Source organism: Salmo salar, chromosome 27 (genome assembly GCF_965601325.2).
Source record: "Salmo salar chromosome 27, fSalSal1, whole genome shotgun sequence".
Classification (NCBI taxonomy): domain Eukaryota; kingdom Metazoa; phylum Chordata; class Actinopteri; order Salmoniformes; family Salmonidae; genus Salmo; species Salmo salar.
This window is the reverse complement of record NC_138317.1, coordinates 31,480,094-31,497,865: the sequence shown is the minus strand read 5'-3', so window position 1 is coordinate 31,497,865 and position 17,772 is coordinate 31,480,094. Positions and strand designations below refer to the sequence as shown.

Genomic DNA, 17,772 nt, shown 5'->3' with positions numbered 1-17,772 from the left:
AAAAAACATGATCTGACTTTCACAGGTGAGAAACCATACACCTGTAGTGAGTGTGGGAAAAGCTTCACTCAGTCTGGGGATCTCTCTAAACACAAGCTCCTCTGCACTGGGGAAAAGCCATTTGAATTCCTTGAATGCTCCAACCGGTTTAACCACTATGGTTCTCTGACCAGTCACATGAGGAGCCAGACTCACCTTCATATGAAGCCATACTCCTGCCAAGAATGTGGGAAGAGCTTTTATGAACAAAGTCACGTCAAAATCCACATAAAGACCGTATCCCTGCCCACTCTGCCTTTTCAGCTTCACTCGGAAAGCACCTCTCCAAACACCTGCCTAGATGTCGTAAATGATCAGGATAGGACTTTTTTTTATATAACACCTTTATTATGAAACTCATTGTATTCATAGGAATCACTTGGAGATTAATCCTCTACAGTGAAATGATAACATTAACAGTATAGTCATGGAATACATTGGCACATCATTAGTAGATTATAGTTGGATTGTGTGATTAACAGACACCCTTTTTGTACTTATTTAATTGAATATGTACAGAAGATGATTGTATGCTGACTCTCCTGGTAATAAAGGTGGCAATGCCTGTTCTATCAGTCAGCGAATTGATCAGTCTGCCATCTGAATTGTCGGAATTGTGTAGGCCTAGGTTACTTCTGAGCTTGGAGACATTTATACATTGAAACATCCACACACCATACTATTGATACTTTTGTTAGATATTTTATTCAGGATGAAAAATCTTGATTGTTTGCACTTCTAAATTATTCTAAAGGATTCGGTCACCATTAAGCCTACATTATAAGCTATTCGTTAACTAAATCTGGCAATTTCATAATATAGAATATTCCTTTATGTGCAGCATTGTACAAAATCATACAGCTTATTTCCTCTGTGATTTATGGTTAAATTATGTTCACACCATAGAACTTGCATTATATGTCCTTAAAACAGAAACAAAATCTAAATACAGGCAAGATGCTGATTCCACAAGCCATTGCAAAGAATATACAGACATACAGTAAAGCCACATCAACATTACTATTGAATTTAGCCTTAAACCTCTTGCCCATAGAGACCCACTTATGAAACTGGCTCCTTACAACATGCGCTTTTATTATGTGCCTTTAGGCAATGTACTGTAACTATACTTCAAGTCCGTCTCAGGCCCCTTTAGGGACAACTAGCTGCTCGAAGTGCCACTGTTGCCGGGGCTGATGGGCACAGGGGCGCAGGAACAGACCCTTCTGGGTAGCGTTGCCCCCTCTCTGGTGACCTCCTGTGTCCCTCTGCTGCTTACCCCCCTCCTCCTTCACAGCTTCCAGACATCTCTGGGTCTGCAAGTGAACCACCTGGCCACTCAGCTGAAGAAAAAAAATCTATCAATTATTAATTGTCTGTATTATTATTATTATTATTATTATATCTGTGTCAAATTACAAACACCTAAATAAGTAACACTTCATACACTTCATTCACTGACCTTGATGACCCTCCACTGTGGTTTGTTGCGGGGCGGCTGATGGGCGGGGCACGGTGTTAGTACCACCCTCTCCCCTTGGGCGTGGAAACACAGCCGTCCCGCTGGCCCCCAGCGCACCTCTCCCATGGAGTTCAGCTCACAGTGCTGAAGAGAGAACAGACAGGGGAGTAAAACTTTAGTCTTCATCACTACAACAGCATCATCATGATCTTTTGATTTAGGATCTGCTCTCACTGTCTCCAATATCATCATCACCATTGTCATCATCATTGTCATGGTTACCTGGTAGCCATTGCCACTGCAGGGTGCTATGTCCATAGTGGCGCCCTGTGGACCCCGTCGTCCAGGGTAATCCGCACAATAGCCAGTGCCAACATTGTACAGCTTCAAACGTACAGGCACAATATGTTACATGATACATTCATGTTCAACATACAGCACAAGAATAACACAATATATTAGTCAAAGTATGAGGATAATGATATAATAGCTATACAAGTGTGTGTGGGGGGGTAAGTCCTACCTCCCCTGAGAGTGAAGGTCTGTCCTGGGGTATATAGAGGTCTGGGTAGATGTTAGTCAGGAACCAGTGGAAGTTACGGCAGCCCAGTCTCTTCTTCAGTCTGACTAGCTCTGTAATGTTAGGACTCTCAGACTGCACAGGGAACAGGACACATACATTCATTTGAGATCAATGCCAGACACAGACATGCGCAAACAAACATACACTGATTGTACAAAACATTAAGGACACCTGCTCTTTCCATGACAGACTGACCAGGTAAATCCAGGTGAAAGCTATAATCCCTTATTGATGTCACCTGTTAAATCCACTTCAATCAGTGTAGATGAAGAGGAGGAGACAGGTTAAAGAAGGATTTTTAAGCCTTGAGACCATTGAGACATGGATTGTGTGTGTGCCATTCAGAGGGTGAATAGGCAAGACAACATTTAAGTGCCTTTGAACAGGGTATGGTAGTAGGTTCCAGGTGCACCTGATCGGGTCAAGAACTGCAACGCTGATGGGTTTTTCACGCTCAACAGTTTCCCGTGTGTTTCAAGAATGGTCCACCAACCAAAGGACATCCAGCCAACTTGACACAACTATGGGAAGCATTGGAGTCAATATGGGCCAGCATCCCTGTAGTCCATGCCCCAAGAGCAAAAGGGGGTGCAACTCAATATTAGGAAGGTGATCCTAATGATTTGTACACTCAGTACACACACACGCCTATAGATATAAATACACGCACACACACACGTGCACACACCGCATACACACACCCTACCTGCCTGATGAAGTGAGCTAGTGTATCTCTCTTATAGTAGATTTTCCTGAAGCCATCCAGCCAGGTGTCAGCGATGCGTATCTTGTTCCTCTGGAGGATGTCTTGGTCAGGGAGGGTATAGGGCTGGTGATGGTGCCCCAAGTGAGCAACTCTGGAGCAGGGGACCACCTCCATGGAGCCCCCACACAACCACACCTGGACCGGGACAAACAGACAGACAGAGACGGAGATGCCATCACCTTTTTTGTTGGAATATGACTTCACCAAGATGAGCAGCCCAATCTACAGAAGCCTTGTAGAATCATCCGCCCATCTAAGCTCCACAGATGCAGACAGGTGTGTCTCCACTCAGACTCCATTACTTTCGCTATATTGTCAAAATGTCCTTCAAATGAAGATGTATGTGTGAATCTTAAATTGCTAGGATCACAAAAACTCACATTCACTGACACCTGTCTGCAAATACACTATCAACCAACAGTACACTGCGATCCTATTCCTCTTTATTTCCCAAGGTTTCCGTTTGCTCATCATTCCAAACCATAATTTCAATTAAACATTCCATGATGGATATAAACATTCCATAACGGCACCCTATTCACTAGTGCACTACTTTCGACCAGGGCCCATATGTAACATGCTACATAATCCTGCTAGTGAGACATTCCATCATCAATCAGCCCTTTGCATTCCATATATAACCTCCCCCTTTACCCTGATGCACAGCTCCATACACCCCCCACATAGAGAAGTCAGATTTGAAAATTCCTAATAAGACACTTTAGGGCTCTATTTTTATTGTTTTTATTTAACCTTTATTTAACTAGGCAAGTCAGTTAAGTACAAATTCTTATTTACAATGACGGCCTAACCCGGACGACGCTGGGCCAATTGTGGCCTATTCAATCCCCATTGTGGAAGGTCAGCTTTACAGCGTGATTGAAATTTAAAGGCAATGTTTCCCACAATAGTGGAGACTGTATTCTTGGTAAATGCTACATATGTCGGCTCAATCGAAAATGACCTTATATTTATATCGCGGGACCTGTAACGCTTCACTAAACATCCATTGAATTATTATAATGTCAATCCCTGTGGCTCAGTTTGTAGAGCATGGTGTTTGCAAGCCCAGCATGGTGTGTGCAACGCCAGGGTTGTGGGTTCGATTCCCACAGGGGGCCAGTACAAAAAGAAAATGCATGAAATGAAATGTATGAAAATGTATGCATTCGCTACTGTAAGTTGCTCTGGATAAGAGCGTCTGCTAAATTACTAAAATGTAATGTAAAAAATGAAAGTGACAGAATCACACATTACTTCCCAAGCAAAATTTATAATTTGAATTTGAATTTTCGCTGAGGACTATTTTTTTCCTCCATCACTCACAGCCGAAGATATTAACATTTTATATTCATCCAATGTCTGGCATGTTTTGGATGACGTGATGATGTCTTCACTGCTTGAGCTGCTCTCCATGGGCACTGAGTGCTAGTGCGAATATGAAGTTGGGCCGTATGCAACCCGGATACAGACGGTCTGTTAATCGGCAAATGTTAGTGGATTACGTTGACAACAACGGTTGGATATCTTGGACGAAGTCTCTAGTTCTTATTATACCTCTATGGTCATAACCATAACCAAGGTGGATTTTTACAAATCCACCTTTCCAGAAACAAGTCTCTCATTGTTGCCGCTTGCTATAGACCACCTTCTGTGCCCTGGACACCATATGTGAATTGATTGCCCCCCATCTATCTTCAGAGCTCGTGCTTTTAGGTGACCTAAACTGGGACATGCTCAACGCCCCGGCCATCCTACAATCTAAACTTGATGCCTCCAATCTCACACAAATTATCAATGAACCTACCAGGTACAACCCCAAATCCGTAAACACGGGCACCCTCATAGATGTCATCCTAACCAACCTGCCCTCCAAATACACCTCTGCTGTCTTCAACCAGTATCTCAGCAATCACTGCCTCATTGCCTGCGTCCATAATGGGTCTGCGGTCAAACAACCACCCCTCATCACTGTCAAACGCTCCCTAAAACACTTCAGCGAACAGGCCTTTCTAATCGACCTGGCCCGGGTATCCTAGAAGAATATTGACCTCATTCCGTCAGCAGAGGATGCCTGGTTATTCTTTAAAAGTGCTTTCCTCACCATCATAAATAAGCATGCCCCATTCAAAAAATGTACAACCAGGAACAGATATAGCCCTTGCTTCACTCCAGACCTGACTGCCCTTGACCAGCACAAAAACATCCTGTGCTGTACTGCATTAGCATCGAATAGCCCTGTGATATGCAACTTTTCAGGGAAGTTAGGAACCAATATACACAGGCAGTTAGGAAAGCAAAGGCTAGCTTTTTCAAACTGAAATTTGCATCCTGTAGCACAAACTCCAAAAAAGTTCTGGGACACTCTAAAGTCCATGGAGAATATGACCACCTCCTCCCAGATGCCCACAGCACTGAGGCTAGGAAACACTGTCACCACAGATAAATCCACGATAATTGAGAATTTCAATAAACATTTTTCTATGGCTGGCCATGCTTTCCACCTGGCGACCCCTACCCCGGTCAACAGCCCTGCACCCCCCACAGCAACTTGCCAAAGCCTCACCCATTTCTCCTTCACCCAAATCCAGATAGCTGATGTTCTGAAAGAGCTGCAAAATCTGGACCCCTACATGTCAGCCGGGCTGGACAATCTGGACCCTCTCTTTCTAAAATTATCAGCCGAAATTGTTGCAACCCCTATTACTAGCCTGTTCAACCTCTCTTTCGTATCATCTGAGATCCCCAAAGATTGGAAAGCTGCTGCGGTCAACCCCCTCTTCAAAGGGGGAGACACTCTAGAGGCAAACTACTATAGACCTATATCTATCCTACCCTGCTTCTCTAAGGTCTTCGAAAGCCAAGTTAACAAACAGATCACCGACCATTTCGAATCCCACCGTACCTTCTCCGCTATGCAATCTGGTTTCAGAGCTGGTCATGGGTGCACCTCAGCCACGCTCAAGGTCCTAAACGATATCACAACCGCCATCGATAAGAGACAATACTGTGCAGCTGTATTCATCGACCTGGCCAAGGCTTTCGACTCTGTCAATCACCACATTCTGATCGGCAGACTCAACAGCCTTGGTTTCTCAAATGACTGCCTCGCCTGGTTCACCAACTACTTCTCAGACAGAGTTCAGTGAGTCAAATCGGAGGGCCTGTTGTTCAGACCTCTGGCAGTCTCTATGGGGGTGCCACAGGGTTCAATTCTCGGGCCGACTCTTTTCTCTGTATACATCAATGATGTCGCTCTTGCTGCTGGTGATTCTCTGATCCACCTCTACGCAGACGACACCATTCTGTATACTTCTGGCCCTTCTTTGGACACGGTGTTAACTAACCTCCAGACGAGCTTCAATCCCATACAACTCTCCTTCCGTGGCCTCCAACTGCTCTTAAATGCTAGTAAAACTAAATGCATGCTCTTCAACCGATCGCTGCACGCACCTGCCCGCCCGACTAGCATCACTACTCTGGACCGTTCTGACTTAGAATATGTTGACAACTACCAATACCTAGGTGTCTGGTTAGACTGTAAACTCTCCTTCCAGATGCACATTAAGCATCTCCAATCCAAAATTAAATCTAGAATTGGCTTCCTATATCGCAACAAAGCATCCTTCACTCATGCTGCCAAACATACCCTTGTAAAACTGACTATCCTGCCGATCCTTGACTTCGGCAATGTCATTTACAAAATAGCCTCCAACACTCTACTCAGCAAACTGGATGCAGTCTATCACAGTGCCATCCGTTTTGTCACCAAAGCCCCTTATACCACCCACCACTGCGACCTGTATGTTCTCGTTGGCTGGCGCTCACTTCATATTCGTCTCCAAACCCACTGGCTCCAGGTCATCTATAAGTCTTTGCTAGGTAAAGCCCTGCCTTATCTCAGCTTACTGGTCACCATAGCAGCACCCAACCGTAGCACGCGCTCCAGCAGGTGTATTTCACTGGTCACCCCCAGTTCCAATTCCTCCTTTGGCCGCCTCTCCTTCCAGTTCTCTGCTGCCAATGACTGGAACAAACTGCAAAAATTACTGAAGCTGGAGGCTTATATCTCCCTCACTAACTTTAAGCACCAGCTGTCAGAGCAGCTCACAGATCACTCCACCTGTACACAGCCCATCTGTAAATAGCCCATCTAACTACCTCATCCCCATACTGTTATTTATTTATTCATTTTTGCTCCTTTGCACCCCAGTATCTCTACTTGCACATTCATCTTCTGCACATCTATCACTCCAGTGTTTAATTGCTAAATTGTAATTATTTCGCCACTATGGCCTATTTATTGCCTTACCTCCCTTATCTTACCTCACTTACACACTTAGACTTTTTAAAATCAAATCAAAGTTTATTTGTCACGTGCCCCGAATACAATAGGTGTAAACCTAACAGTGAAATGCTTACTTACAGGCTCTAACCAATAGTGCAAGAAAGGTATTAGGTGAACAATAGGTCAGTAAAGAAATAAAACGACAGTAAAAAGACAGGCTATATACAGTAGTGAGGTTATAAAAGTAGCGAGGCTACATACAGACACCGGTTAGTCAGGCTGATTGAGGTAGTATGTACATGTAGATATGGTTAAAGTGACTATGCATATATGATGAACAGAGAGGTTGGGGGGGCACACAATGCAAATAGTCCGTCTGGGTAGCCATTTGATTACCTGTTCAGGAGTCTTATGGCTTGGGGGTAAAAACTGTTGAGAAGCCTTTTTGTCCTAGACTTGGCACTCCGGTACCGCTTGCCATGCGGTAGTAGAGAGAACAGTCTATGACTGGGGTGGCTGGGGTCTTTGACAATTTTTAGGGCCTTCCTCTGACACCGCCTGGTGTAGAGGTCCTTTTTCTACTGTATGTTTGTTTATGTGTAACTGTGTGTTGTTGTTTGTGTCGCACTGCTTTGCTTTATCTTGGCCAGGTCGCAGTTGTAAATGAGAACTTGTTCTCAACTAGCCTACCTGATTAAATAAAGATGAAATAAATAAATACAAATAAATAACGTCGCTTCTTTACCCTGATGGACAACTCCATATGCTCCGCCCCCCAGAACAGCATGCCCGGATCATAACCACCCACGCTCTGGAAGAAGTGTCTGTCAATTGCTAAGACCACGCCCTCCAACGCCGGACTCCTATAGGACCATGAAAGGAGAGGAAATATCAAAAGAGTAGACAGGGATAGGTACTACTAGGGGTTGATTTTGAGCTGGACATGTCTGTAATCTCTTTATTTCACTGTAGTATTCCAGAGGTCAGACTATATTTACTGGACAGGCTCCACTGGTGAATCCTGGTCTTCCTGTTGGGACAGGGTTTCCCAGTTGAAGTCCAGTCTCCAGTCAAACACTCCCCTGTGTGGCCACTGGGTGGCGTTGTACTGGAACGTCTGCCAGTCTATCACGTCTATGATGGGGGACACCACTCTGGTCCTGGAGATGGGAGGAGATAGACACTGGGCACAGAGGAAACTCATATAACTCCTAGAACTAGATCAGAAACATTTTCTCACAAAGAAGATTAAAAACCTAAGATTTTATTTGATGGATGTAAATCTGCAGACAGATGATTGGTCAATGATAACCTATAATTTCATAAAACATCACAGAAGAAGAGCAGGGATTAAGGAAGGGAATTAAGAGGTTTGAGGGAGAGAGAGCGAGAGAGATGGAGTAGTGCCAGGCGGCAATTAAAGGACTCTGTTTAATCAACTAGTCTAAATGGCTGCTACCCTGCTGGATACAGCTCAGCAAGCAAGCTACCATGGTCCGGAGGCAATTAAGGATTGGATATAATACACAGAGACAGATCCACACAAACACAGACATACATTGTGCCATTTTGTGTGTGTGTGTGTGTGTGTGTGTGTGTACCTGTCCTGTGCCACTCGCTCCAATAGTGGTTCCAACCAGCCCCTGTGGCACTCGCAGTGTGAGTCCATGAAGACCAGTACCTCCCCCACAGCTCTGGCTGCACCCAGAGAGCGACACCCTGCCACGCCCAGACGCCACGTGCTGCGGACCAGACGCACCCCTTCCAGCAGCAACACATACTCACTCAGCACACTCTTCAGGTGACCTACAGATAGGGGAGGCAGGGTCAGGTGACCTACAGATAGGTGAGGCAGGGTCAGGTGACCTACAGATAGGTGAGGCAGGGTCAGGTGACCTACAGATAGGGGAGGCATGGTCAGGTGACCTACAGATAGGGGAGGCAGGGTCAGGTGACCTACAGATAGGGGAGGCAGGGTCATGTGACCTACAGATATGTGAGGCAGGGTCAGGTGACCTACAGATAGGTGAGGCAGGGTCAGGTGACCTACAGATAGGGGAGGCAGGGTCAGGTGACCTACAGATAGGGGAGGCAGGGTCAGGGTCAGACACACACAGTACCAGTCAAAAGTTTGGACACACCTACTCATTCCAGGGTTTTTCTTTATTCTTACTATTACCTACATTGTAGAATAATAGTGAAGACATCAAAACTATGAGATAACACATATGGAGTCATGTAGTAACCAAAAAAGTGTTAAACAAATCAAAATATATTTTCTTTAACCTTCTTTATTCTTCAAAGTAGCCATTTTCCTGTTGAAAAACAAATGATAGTCCCACTAAGCGCAAACCAGATGGGATGGTGTATCACTGCAGAATGCTGTGGTAGCTATGCTGGTTAGGTGTGCCTTGAATTCTAAATAAATCACTGACAGTGTCACCAGCAAAGCACCCCCACACCATCACACCTCCTCCTCCATGCTTCACGGTGGGAACCACACATGCAGAGATCATTCGTTCACCTACTCTGCATCTCACAAAGACATGGCGGTTGGAACCAAAAATCTCAAATTTGGACTCATCAAACCAAAGGACAGATTTCCACCGGTGTAATGGCCATTGCTCGTGTTTCTTGGCCCAAGCAAGTCTCTTCGTCTTATTGGTGTCGTTTAGAAGTGGTTTCTTTGCAGCAATTTGACCATGAAGGCCTGATTCACGCAGTCTCCCTGAACAGTTGATGTTGAGATGTGTCTGTTACTTGAATTCTGTGAAGCATTTATTTGGGCTGCAATTACTGAGGCTGGTAACTTTAATGAACTTATCCTCTGCAGCAGAGGTAACTCTGGGTCTTCCTTTCCTGTGGCGGTCCTCATGAGAACCAGATTCATCATAGCGCTTGATGTGTTTTGTGACTGCACTTCTTGACATTTTTTTTCTTGACATTTTCCGGATTGAATGACCTTCATGTCTTAAAGTAATGATTGGCTGTCATTTCTCTTTGCTTATTTGAGCTGTTCTTGCCATAATATGGACTTGGTCTTTTACCAAACAGGGCGATATTCTGTATACCACCCCTAACTTGTCACAACACAACTGATTGGCTCAAATGCATTAAGGAAAGAAATTCCACAAATTAACATTTAACCTCTTACATCTAGACGTTCCGCTAGCGGAACACCACTCCAATATCCAATGATAAGGCGTGGCGCAAAATACAAACTCCTCGAAAATCCGAAAACTTCCATTTTTCAAACATATGACTATTTTACACCATTTTAAAGACAAGACTCTCCTTTATCTAACCACACTGTCCGATTTCAAAAAGGCTTTACAACGAAAGCAAAACATTAGATTATGTCAGCAGAGTACCCAGCCAGAAATAATCTGACACCCATTTTTCAAGCTAGCATATAATGTCACAAAAACCAAAACCACAGCTAAATGCAGCACTAACCTTTGATGATCTTCATCAGATGACACTCCTAGGACATTATGTTATACAATACATGCATGTTTTGATCAACCAAGTACATATTTATATCAAAAACCAGCTTTTTACATTAGCATGTGACGTTCAGAACTAGCATTCCCACCGAACACTTCCGGTGAATTTACTAAATTACTCACGATAAACGTTCATAAAAAACATAAATTATTTTAAGAATTATAGATACAGAACTCCTTTATGCAATCGCGGTGTCCGATTTTAAAATAGCTTTTCGGTGAAAGCACATTTTGCAATATTCTGAGTAGATAGCTCGCCATCACGGGCTAGCTAATTTGACACCCACCAAGTTTGGTACTCACCAAACTCAGATTTACTATAACAAAAATTGGATTACCTTTGCTGTTCTTTGTCAGAATGCACTCCCAGGACTTCTACTTCAATAACAAATGTTGGTTTGGTTCCAAATAATCCATAGTTATATCCAAATAGCGGCGTTTTGTTGTGCGTTCAAGACACTATCCGAAGGGTAACGAAGGGTGACGCGCCCGGCGCGTTTCGTGACAAAAAAATTCAAAATATTCCATTACCGTACTTCGAAGCATGTGAAACGCTGTTTAAAATCAATTTTTTTGCGATTTTTCTCGTAAAAAAGCGATAATATTCCAACCGGGAGACGTCCTTTCCGTTCAAAGACTCAAAATCTAAAATGGACTCTTCACGTGCACGCGCCCGTCCCATTGTTCTCAGATCGACCACTTACCAAATGCGCAACTGTTTTTCAGCCTGGGACAGCAGAGTCATCATTCAACGTTCTGGCGCCTTCTGAGAGCCTATGGGAGCCTTAGAAAGTGTCACGTTACAGCAGAGATCCTTTGTTTTGGATAGAGATGACAAAGAAGGCCAAGAAATGGTCAGACAGGGTACTTCCTGTACAGAATCTTCTCAGGTTTTGGCCTGCCATTTGAGTTCTGTTATACTCACAGACACCATTCAAACAGTTTTAGAAACTTTGGAGTGTTTTCTATCCAAAGCTACTAATTATATGCATATTCTAGTTTCTGGGCAGGAGTAATAACCAGATTAAATCGGGTATGTTTTTTATCCGGCTGTGAAAATACTGCCCCCTATCCATAACAAGTTAACAAGACACACCTGTTAATTGAAATGCATTCCAGGTGACTACCTCACGAAGCTGGTTGAGAGAATGCCAAGAGTGTGCAAAGCTGTCATCAAGGCAAAGGGTGGCTACTTTGAAGAATCTCAAATATAAAATATATTTGGATTTGTTTAACACTTTTTGGGTTACTACATTATTCCATATGTGTTATTTCATAGTTTTGATGTCTTCGCTATTAGTCTACAATGTAGAAAATCGTTTTTTTCTTAAAACCTGGAATGAGTAGTGGTGTCCAAACTTTTGACTGGTACTGTATGCCCAATTCCAAATGAACCCCAGGGATGGATGTGTACAGTAATAACATGGGCATAGCACAACTCGGATTATAGGTGGAAGTTTGGTCATAATGCTAAGACCTATCCTTTCAGACAACTGCAAAAGGGTTTGGGACACTTGGGGGCTAGGGGGCTAGGGGTCTATTCAGAATCTGGCACTAGAAAATAGTTGAATATGGTGAGAATAGAGTGAACAAGTTTCGTCTGATATGCAGTGATGTTGTAGTGGTACTTTAGACTAATTAGATACAACTCGTGCCTATTGTTTGAGTACTGTCTTCTTCACGCACCATGCTGACTGAGGTCGTCCACGAGCAGGACCTCGCGCAGGTACTCCTTGGGCGCAGTGTCGAGCACGCTGTGCACGGTGCGGAGGAGCGTGGACCAAGCCTCGTCATGGAAACATATCACCACGCTCGCGGACGGCAGCGACTCACTGTAACGCTCAACGAGGCACCTGTCAAAGCATTCCCATTGATTGACAGGGGTATAGACGCACGAGTAATTACGCACGAACCCATTAGCTTTACTAAACAATATACCATATTTCGTAGTTAGTGAGATCTTGAAATTAGACTACATATTTGTCATTGATAGCTCTTGTCGACTTATCTTATCTAGTTATTTTGGATACGTTGTTGAAGAGACCTTTTTTTGGCGTGGTGCGCTCCTTGGGAACATGCAGGGCACTTACGAAGGATGGCGAGCCTCGGGCAATCTGCGGTGCAGTGAGATCCGTTCGCTCACCAGCTCGTTGAAGCCGTATTTCTGCAGAGCAGACTTCTCCATGTCCCTCTCTAGCCCCTCCAGCTTCAGCCGCACCGGTCTCCCCATATCCCCGTGCGTCGGTAGCACCGGGACCGCTGATTCCTTCTTGGCGCTCGATATAACCATCCGGTAACTCCCCTTCCTCGGCGGCGGAGCTGGGTTCCTCACCTGGGTTGAGGGCACGAGGAGAAGCTGGTCCTCCTGCAGCGAGCTCAGCGGCGCGAGACCGAGATTATGCTCCTGTTTGAGACGGTCCCAGGAATCCACGATCACCTCCAAATCCGGTGGACCAGAGAGCCGCTGGAAGGGACGGCGGGGCGAGTTGGGCGGTGTCTGGGTCTGATCCCGAAAGACCAGGTCCATGAGGGCCAACGTGGCCACGGATAGAACGAGGATAAGTAACCAGAGACAGAGCATCACCCGCCGGCATGGTCTGGGTCTGCTCCAAATCCGCATGGTGAGAGGGAGAGAGAGAGAGGAGAGGGACGGGTTCACATAGAGAAGTCAGCGCTGAATCTTATTCCCCTCATCAAATTTGACTGGGGACAACATGGTCAGATGCTGCACCTTTTGGCTACAACTTTTTAACCATGACGTTTCAGTCTTGCAATGGATAGTCCGTAATCATGACCAAATGGAATTACGCATAGATGTTGTTCTTTAGTTTTTGTCCATAACGGTGTCCTTCCAAAGACCTGCAGCGCTGAACACGTTAGCGCTTCGTTTCACCTCCGACAAATGTGGTTTCCGCTTATGTCCCTTGTTCTGTGATACTCATTGCTGTTGGAGTGAGGTGCGTAAAATATGTCCTTCCACCGCGCCCCTGTGGTCCTAACGCGAGAATTAACCCCTGCAAGAATAGCGGATTTGAAGGCCACACCTGTTCAAACACCTTGCTTGCTCTATCACCGTAATGACTAAATGGCAATAACAGTTTAGGAAATCAATATCCAGGCCTATAGCCCTATAAGTGAATAGAAAATAGAGGCAAATAACAAAAACACATTAAATCATCCAAATATGGCTAAAATTCTATATATCTGTCACAAGAAAATATTTAGCCATCATTATATCTGATGTCAACTTCTAAAAGAAGGGGAAACATAAACGGAGAACAGATTGTCATCAACATAGGCCTCGATTCAACCCTTAGCGCTGATGACCTGAGCTACAGCGAGATAGAAATGTAAAGCATTCCCGCGTTCGGAGACTACATTCATAGTATAACGCTGCATATGTCGGCTCAATCGCGCTACCGAGCTGATTTCCAGCGCTACGGATTGAATCGAGCCCATAGTTTATTTGTGTATGCGAGTACTGCGCCCCTCCTCGCGGCTAGCTCGAGGCAGCATCACTCCCCGGTCAGACATCAGAGTTATTACCCGGGCCAGCTGGCCAACGGCCTCGCGGTCCCATGACTGGCTGTTTGCGCTGTGAAGCCGGCGGCTGCAGACTCGATCTCTCCGGTTTTCACATTGATTCTTGGCAGCCACCGTGGCTGTTTTCTTCCCTGCTGTTGGAAGCAGGGTGCCTGGCTCCACACCGCCCAAAGTCTCCTCTTCCCTCCCTTCGTAGACTTTTAGTTTCATCATATTTTATATGAGAACCATGCGTTTTCTATTGTTGTCCTGTTATCAGCACACTGTGGCCCATTTCAACAGTAGGCTGTAATGCTACAGTGTGAAGGTGCATTTGGAGAAGTGTTGAAATGGGCCACAGTGTGATGATAACAGGACAACAATAGAAAACGGTCTACATAGTCATGTCTATCTCTATCTTGACTCTCTGTATGTGTCTCTACTTATGTCATCACTCTGTCAATACTACCCAACACTAACAGACAGGCATTCCAAGACAGAGTTAGTTCTGTTAGTGTTGGGCAGTGTTGACAGAATTAGTTCTGTCTTGGCATGCCTGTCTGTAGGTGTTGGGTACTGTTGACAGTTAGTTCAGTCTTTAGCATTAGTTTCTCTGTAATTACATTGAGTGAGTGGGTGGTAGGATCTGTGTGTCCACCTCTAAAGCCTCCCCCTGGTCAGGATGACAGGGCAGAGACATCATTCTCCCTGAGGCCCCTGGGTAATGATGCTGTCCACAGGGCTCTGGTGGCTCAAGGGTGAAGTCTTTCCTAGGATCAGCTTTCCCTCCCCAAATCCTAACATTAACCATTATTGGGGACAATGAAAAACTGACCCAAGATCAGCGTCTAACGGAAACGTCACCCTACACCTGATTACACAGGAGGACATACCTGGAGAGAGAGAAGCCGAGAAAGAGATAGAGTGAAGGAGAGGATGAAAAGGAAAGAGAGGGAAGGGAAGAGAGGTGAAGAGAGCGTAAAGTAAGGGAGAGAGAAAGACAGACTAAGTGACAGAGGGGGCGAGAGGTAAGAGGATCTATCAAGAAAATGAAAGAGGGGAATGTGAGAAAGAGGACAGAGAGACCTTTCAGTCGAACTGTTAAAAATCAGGACAGAAGTTGTACAGAATGTTTCATGTATTTAGTCCCTCCCCCTACTGCCAATTGACATGGCACAGAACAGGTTGTTGACCCCTTGACCTTTAGTTGATCTAATAGGATGGAACTCATAAGTCATTTACCCAATTAAAGAACAGTACATTTCCATCTGCACACAGAAGAACGTTTCCGTATGATCCACCCTCCTGCCAAAAGAGAAACATCTAAATTCCCAGACCACCACACAAACAGACATACAAGGATGTAGACTCTGCACACACACACACACAGCTCGACCCACGCATCCTCCTCAGGAATGTTCCTGCATTCCTTCCCCCTCTAGAAGCCATGCAGTGCTGTAAGTAGGGAGAGGGAAAGTGCTTGCTTGTAACCAACAGCCCCTAACACACATACAGGCACACATGCACAAATCAAAATGAAGTGACTATGCATAGATAATAAACAGTGAGTAGCAGCATTGTATAAAACAAATTGGTGGGGGGGTCAATATAACAGTCCCGTGGCCATTTGATGAATTGTTCAGCAGTCTTATGGCTGGGGCTAGAAGCTGTTAAGGAGCCTTTTGGTCCTAAACTTGGCGCTCCGGTACCACTTGCCGTGCGGTAGCAGAAAAAACAGTGTATGACTTGGGTGACTGGAGTCTCTGACAATTTTATGGGATTTTCTCTGACACCGCCTATTATATAGGTCCTGGATTGCAGGAAGCTTGGCCTGAGTGATGTACTGGGCCGTACACACTACCCTCTGTAGCGCCTTACGGTCAGATGCCGAGCAGTTGCCATACCAGGCGGTGATGCAACCGGTCAGGATGCTCTCGATGGTGCAGTTGTAGAAGTTTTTACACCATACACACTTAAACACGTACACACACACACACACACTCTGAAAACACACACACACCGAAAACACACTCACGGTCCAGGGTCATGACATGGCTAGACACACTCCCTTCCCCACTATACCCAACAAGAGTGTGACCTGTTCTTCTCAACTCTGGGTAGTCTGTGTACTCTTCACAGTAATCAATGTTAGTATCCTCTGGTTGTACAGATGTGATTAATGGTGTTGGTTTTGGGTGATATTCAGGGTACCATGCCTGGATTGCTGGTCTGAAAACATTCCTATTTTTGTTTTTGCAGTCAGTGACGTGTAGAGTCTGGAGTCTTGTTATGTCTGGATAGACTGGGGCTCACTGAGACGGAATAGTGCTGCACTCAGCTGGAGGTTTAGAAGTACTGCACTTCAGTCTTGCTCTCTCCGCTTTCAATTTGAATTTAAGGGGCTTTATTGGCATTGGAAACATGTGTTTACATTGCCAAGGCAAGTGAAATAGATAATAAACAAAAGTGAACAGTAAACATTACACTCACAAATTTCCAAAATAATAAAGACATTTCAAATGTCATTATGTCTATATAGAGTGTTGTAATGATGAGCAAATAGTTAAAGTACAAAAGGGAAAATAAATATAAATGTGGATTGTATTTACAATGGTGTTTGTTCTTCACTGGTTGCCCTTTCTTGTGGTAACAGGTCACAAATCTTGCTGCTGTGATGGAAAAATGTGGCATTTCACCCAACAGATATGGGAGTTCATCACAATTGGATTTGTTTTCGAACTCTTTGTGGGTCTGTGTAATCTCAGGTCAAAATGTATCTCTAATATGGTCATACATTTGGCCGGAGGTTGGGAAGTGCAGCTCAATTTCCACCTCATTTTGTGGGCAGTGTGCACATAGCCTGTCTTCTCTTGAGAGCCAGCTCTGCCTACTGTGGCCTTTCTCAATAGCAAGACTATACTCACTGAGTCTGTACTTAAATTTGGGTCAGTCATAGTGGGTCAGTCACAATATGTGAAGTAATTATCTTTTTGTTTTCTCGTGATTTGGTTGGGTCTAATTGTGTTGCTGTCCTGGGGCTGTGTTTGTGAACAGAGCCCCAGGACCAGCGTGCTTAGGGGACTCTTCTCCAGGTTCATCTCTCTGTAGGTGATGGCTTTGTTATGGAAGGTTTAGGAATCGCTTCCTTTTAGGTGGTTGTAGAATTTAACAGCGCTTTTCTGGATTTTGATAATTAGTGGGTAACGGACTAATTCTGCTCTACATGCATTATTTGGTGTTTTACGTTGTACACAGAGGATATTTTTGCAGAATTCTCCATGCAGAGTCTCAATTTGGTGTTTGTCCCATTTTGTGAATTCTTGGTTGGTGAGCGGACCCAGACCTCACAACCATAAAGGGCAATGGGTTCTATGACTGATTCAAGTATTTTTAGCCAGATCCTAATTGGTATGTTGAATTTTATGTTCCTTTTGATGGTGTAGAAGGCCCTTCTTGCCTCTCAGATCGTTCACAGCTTTGTGGAAGTTACCTGTGGCGTTGATGCCTAGGTATGTATAGTTTTTTTGTGTGCTCTAGATGGAATTTGTATTTGTGGTCCTGGCAACTGGACCTTTTTTGGAACACTATTATTTTTGTGTTACTGAG

The 17,772-nt window shown here is 44.6% G+C and overlaps 1 protein-coding gene across 1 annotated transcript; it reads right to left on the bottom strand.

Moving 5' to 3' along the window:
- Nucleotides 1-725: 725 nt before the first annotated feature.
- LOC106588874 (polypeptide N-acetylgalactosaminyltransferase 15) lies at nt 726-13,788 on the bottom strand. The gene is made up of 10 exons (XM_014178376.3): nt 12,735-13,788; nt 12,331-12,497; nt 8,740-8,944; nt 8,137-8,298; nt 7,884-8,001; nt 2,791-2,985; nt 2,025-2,156; nt 1,784-1,885; nt 1,502-1,645; nt 726-1,382 (listed from the first exon to the last, which is right to left on the bottom strand). The coding sequence occupies exons 1-10, from the start codon at nt 13,262-13,264 to the stop codon at nt 1,182-1,184; spliced, it is 1,956 nt and encodes a 651-aa protein (XP_014033851.1). The 5' UTR covers nt 13,265-13,788; the 3' UTR covers nt 726-1,181.
- Between the last annotated feature and the right edge of the window lie 3,984 nt (nt 13,789-17,772).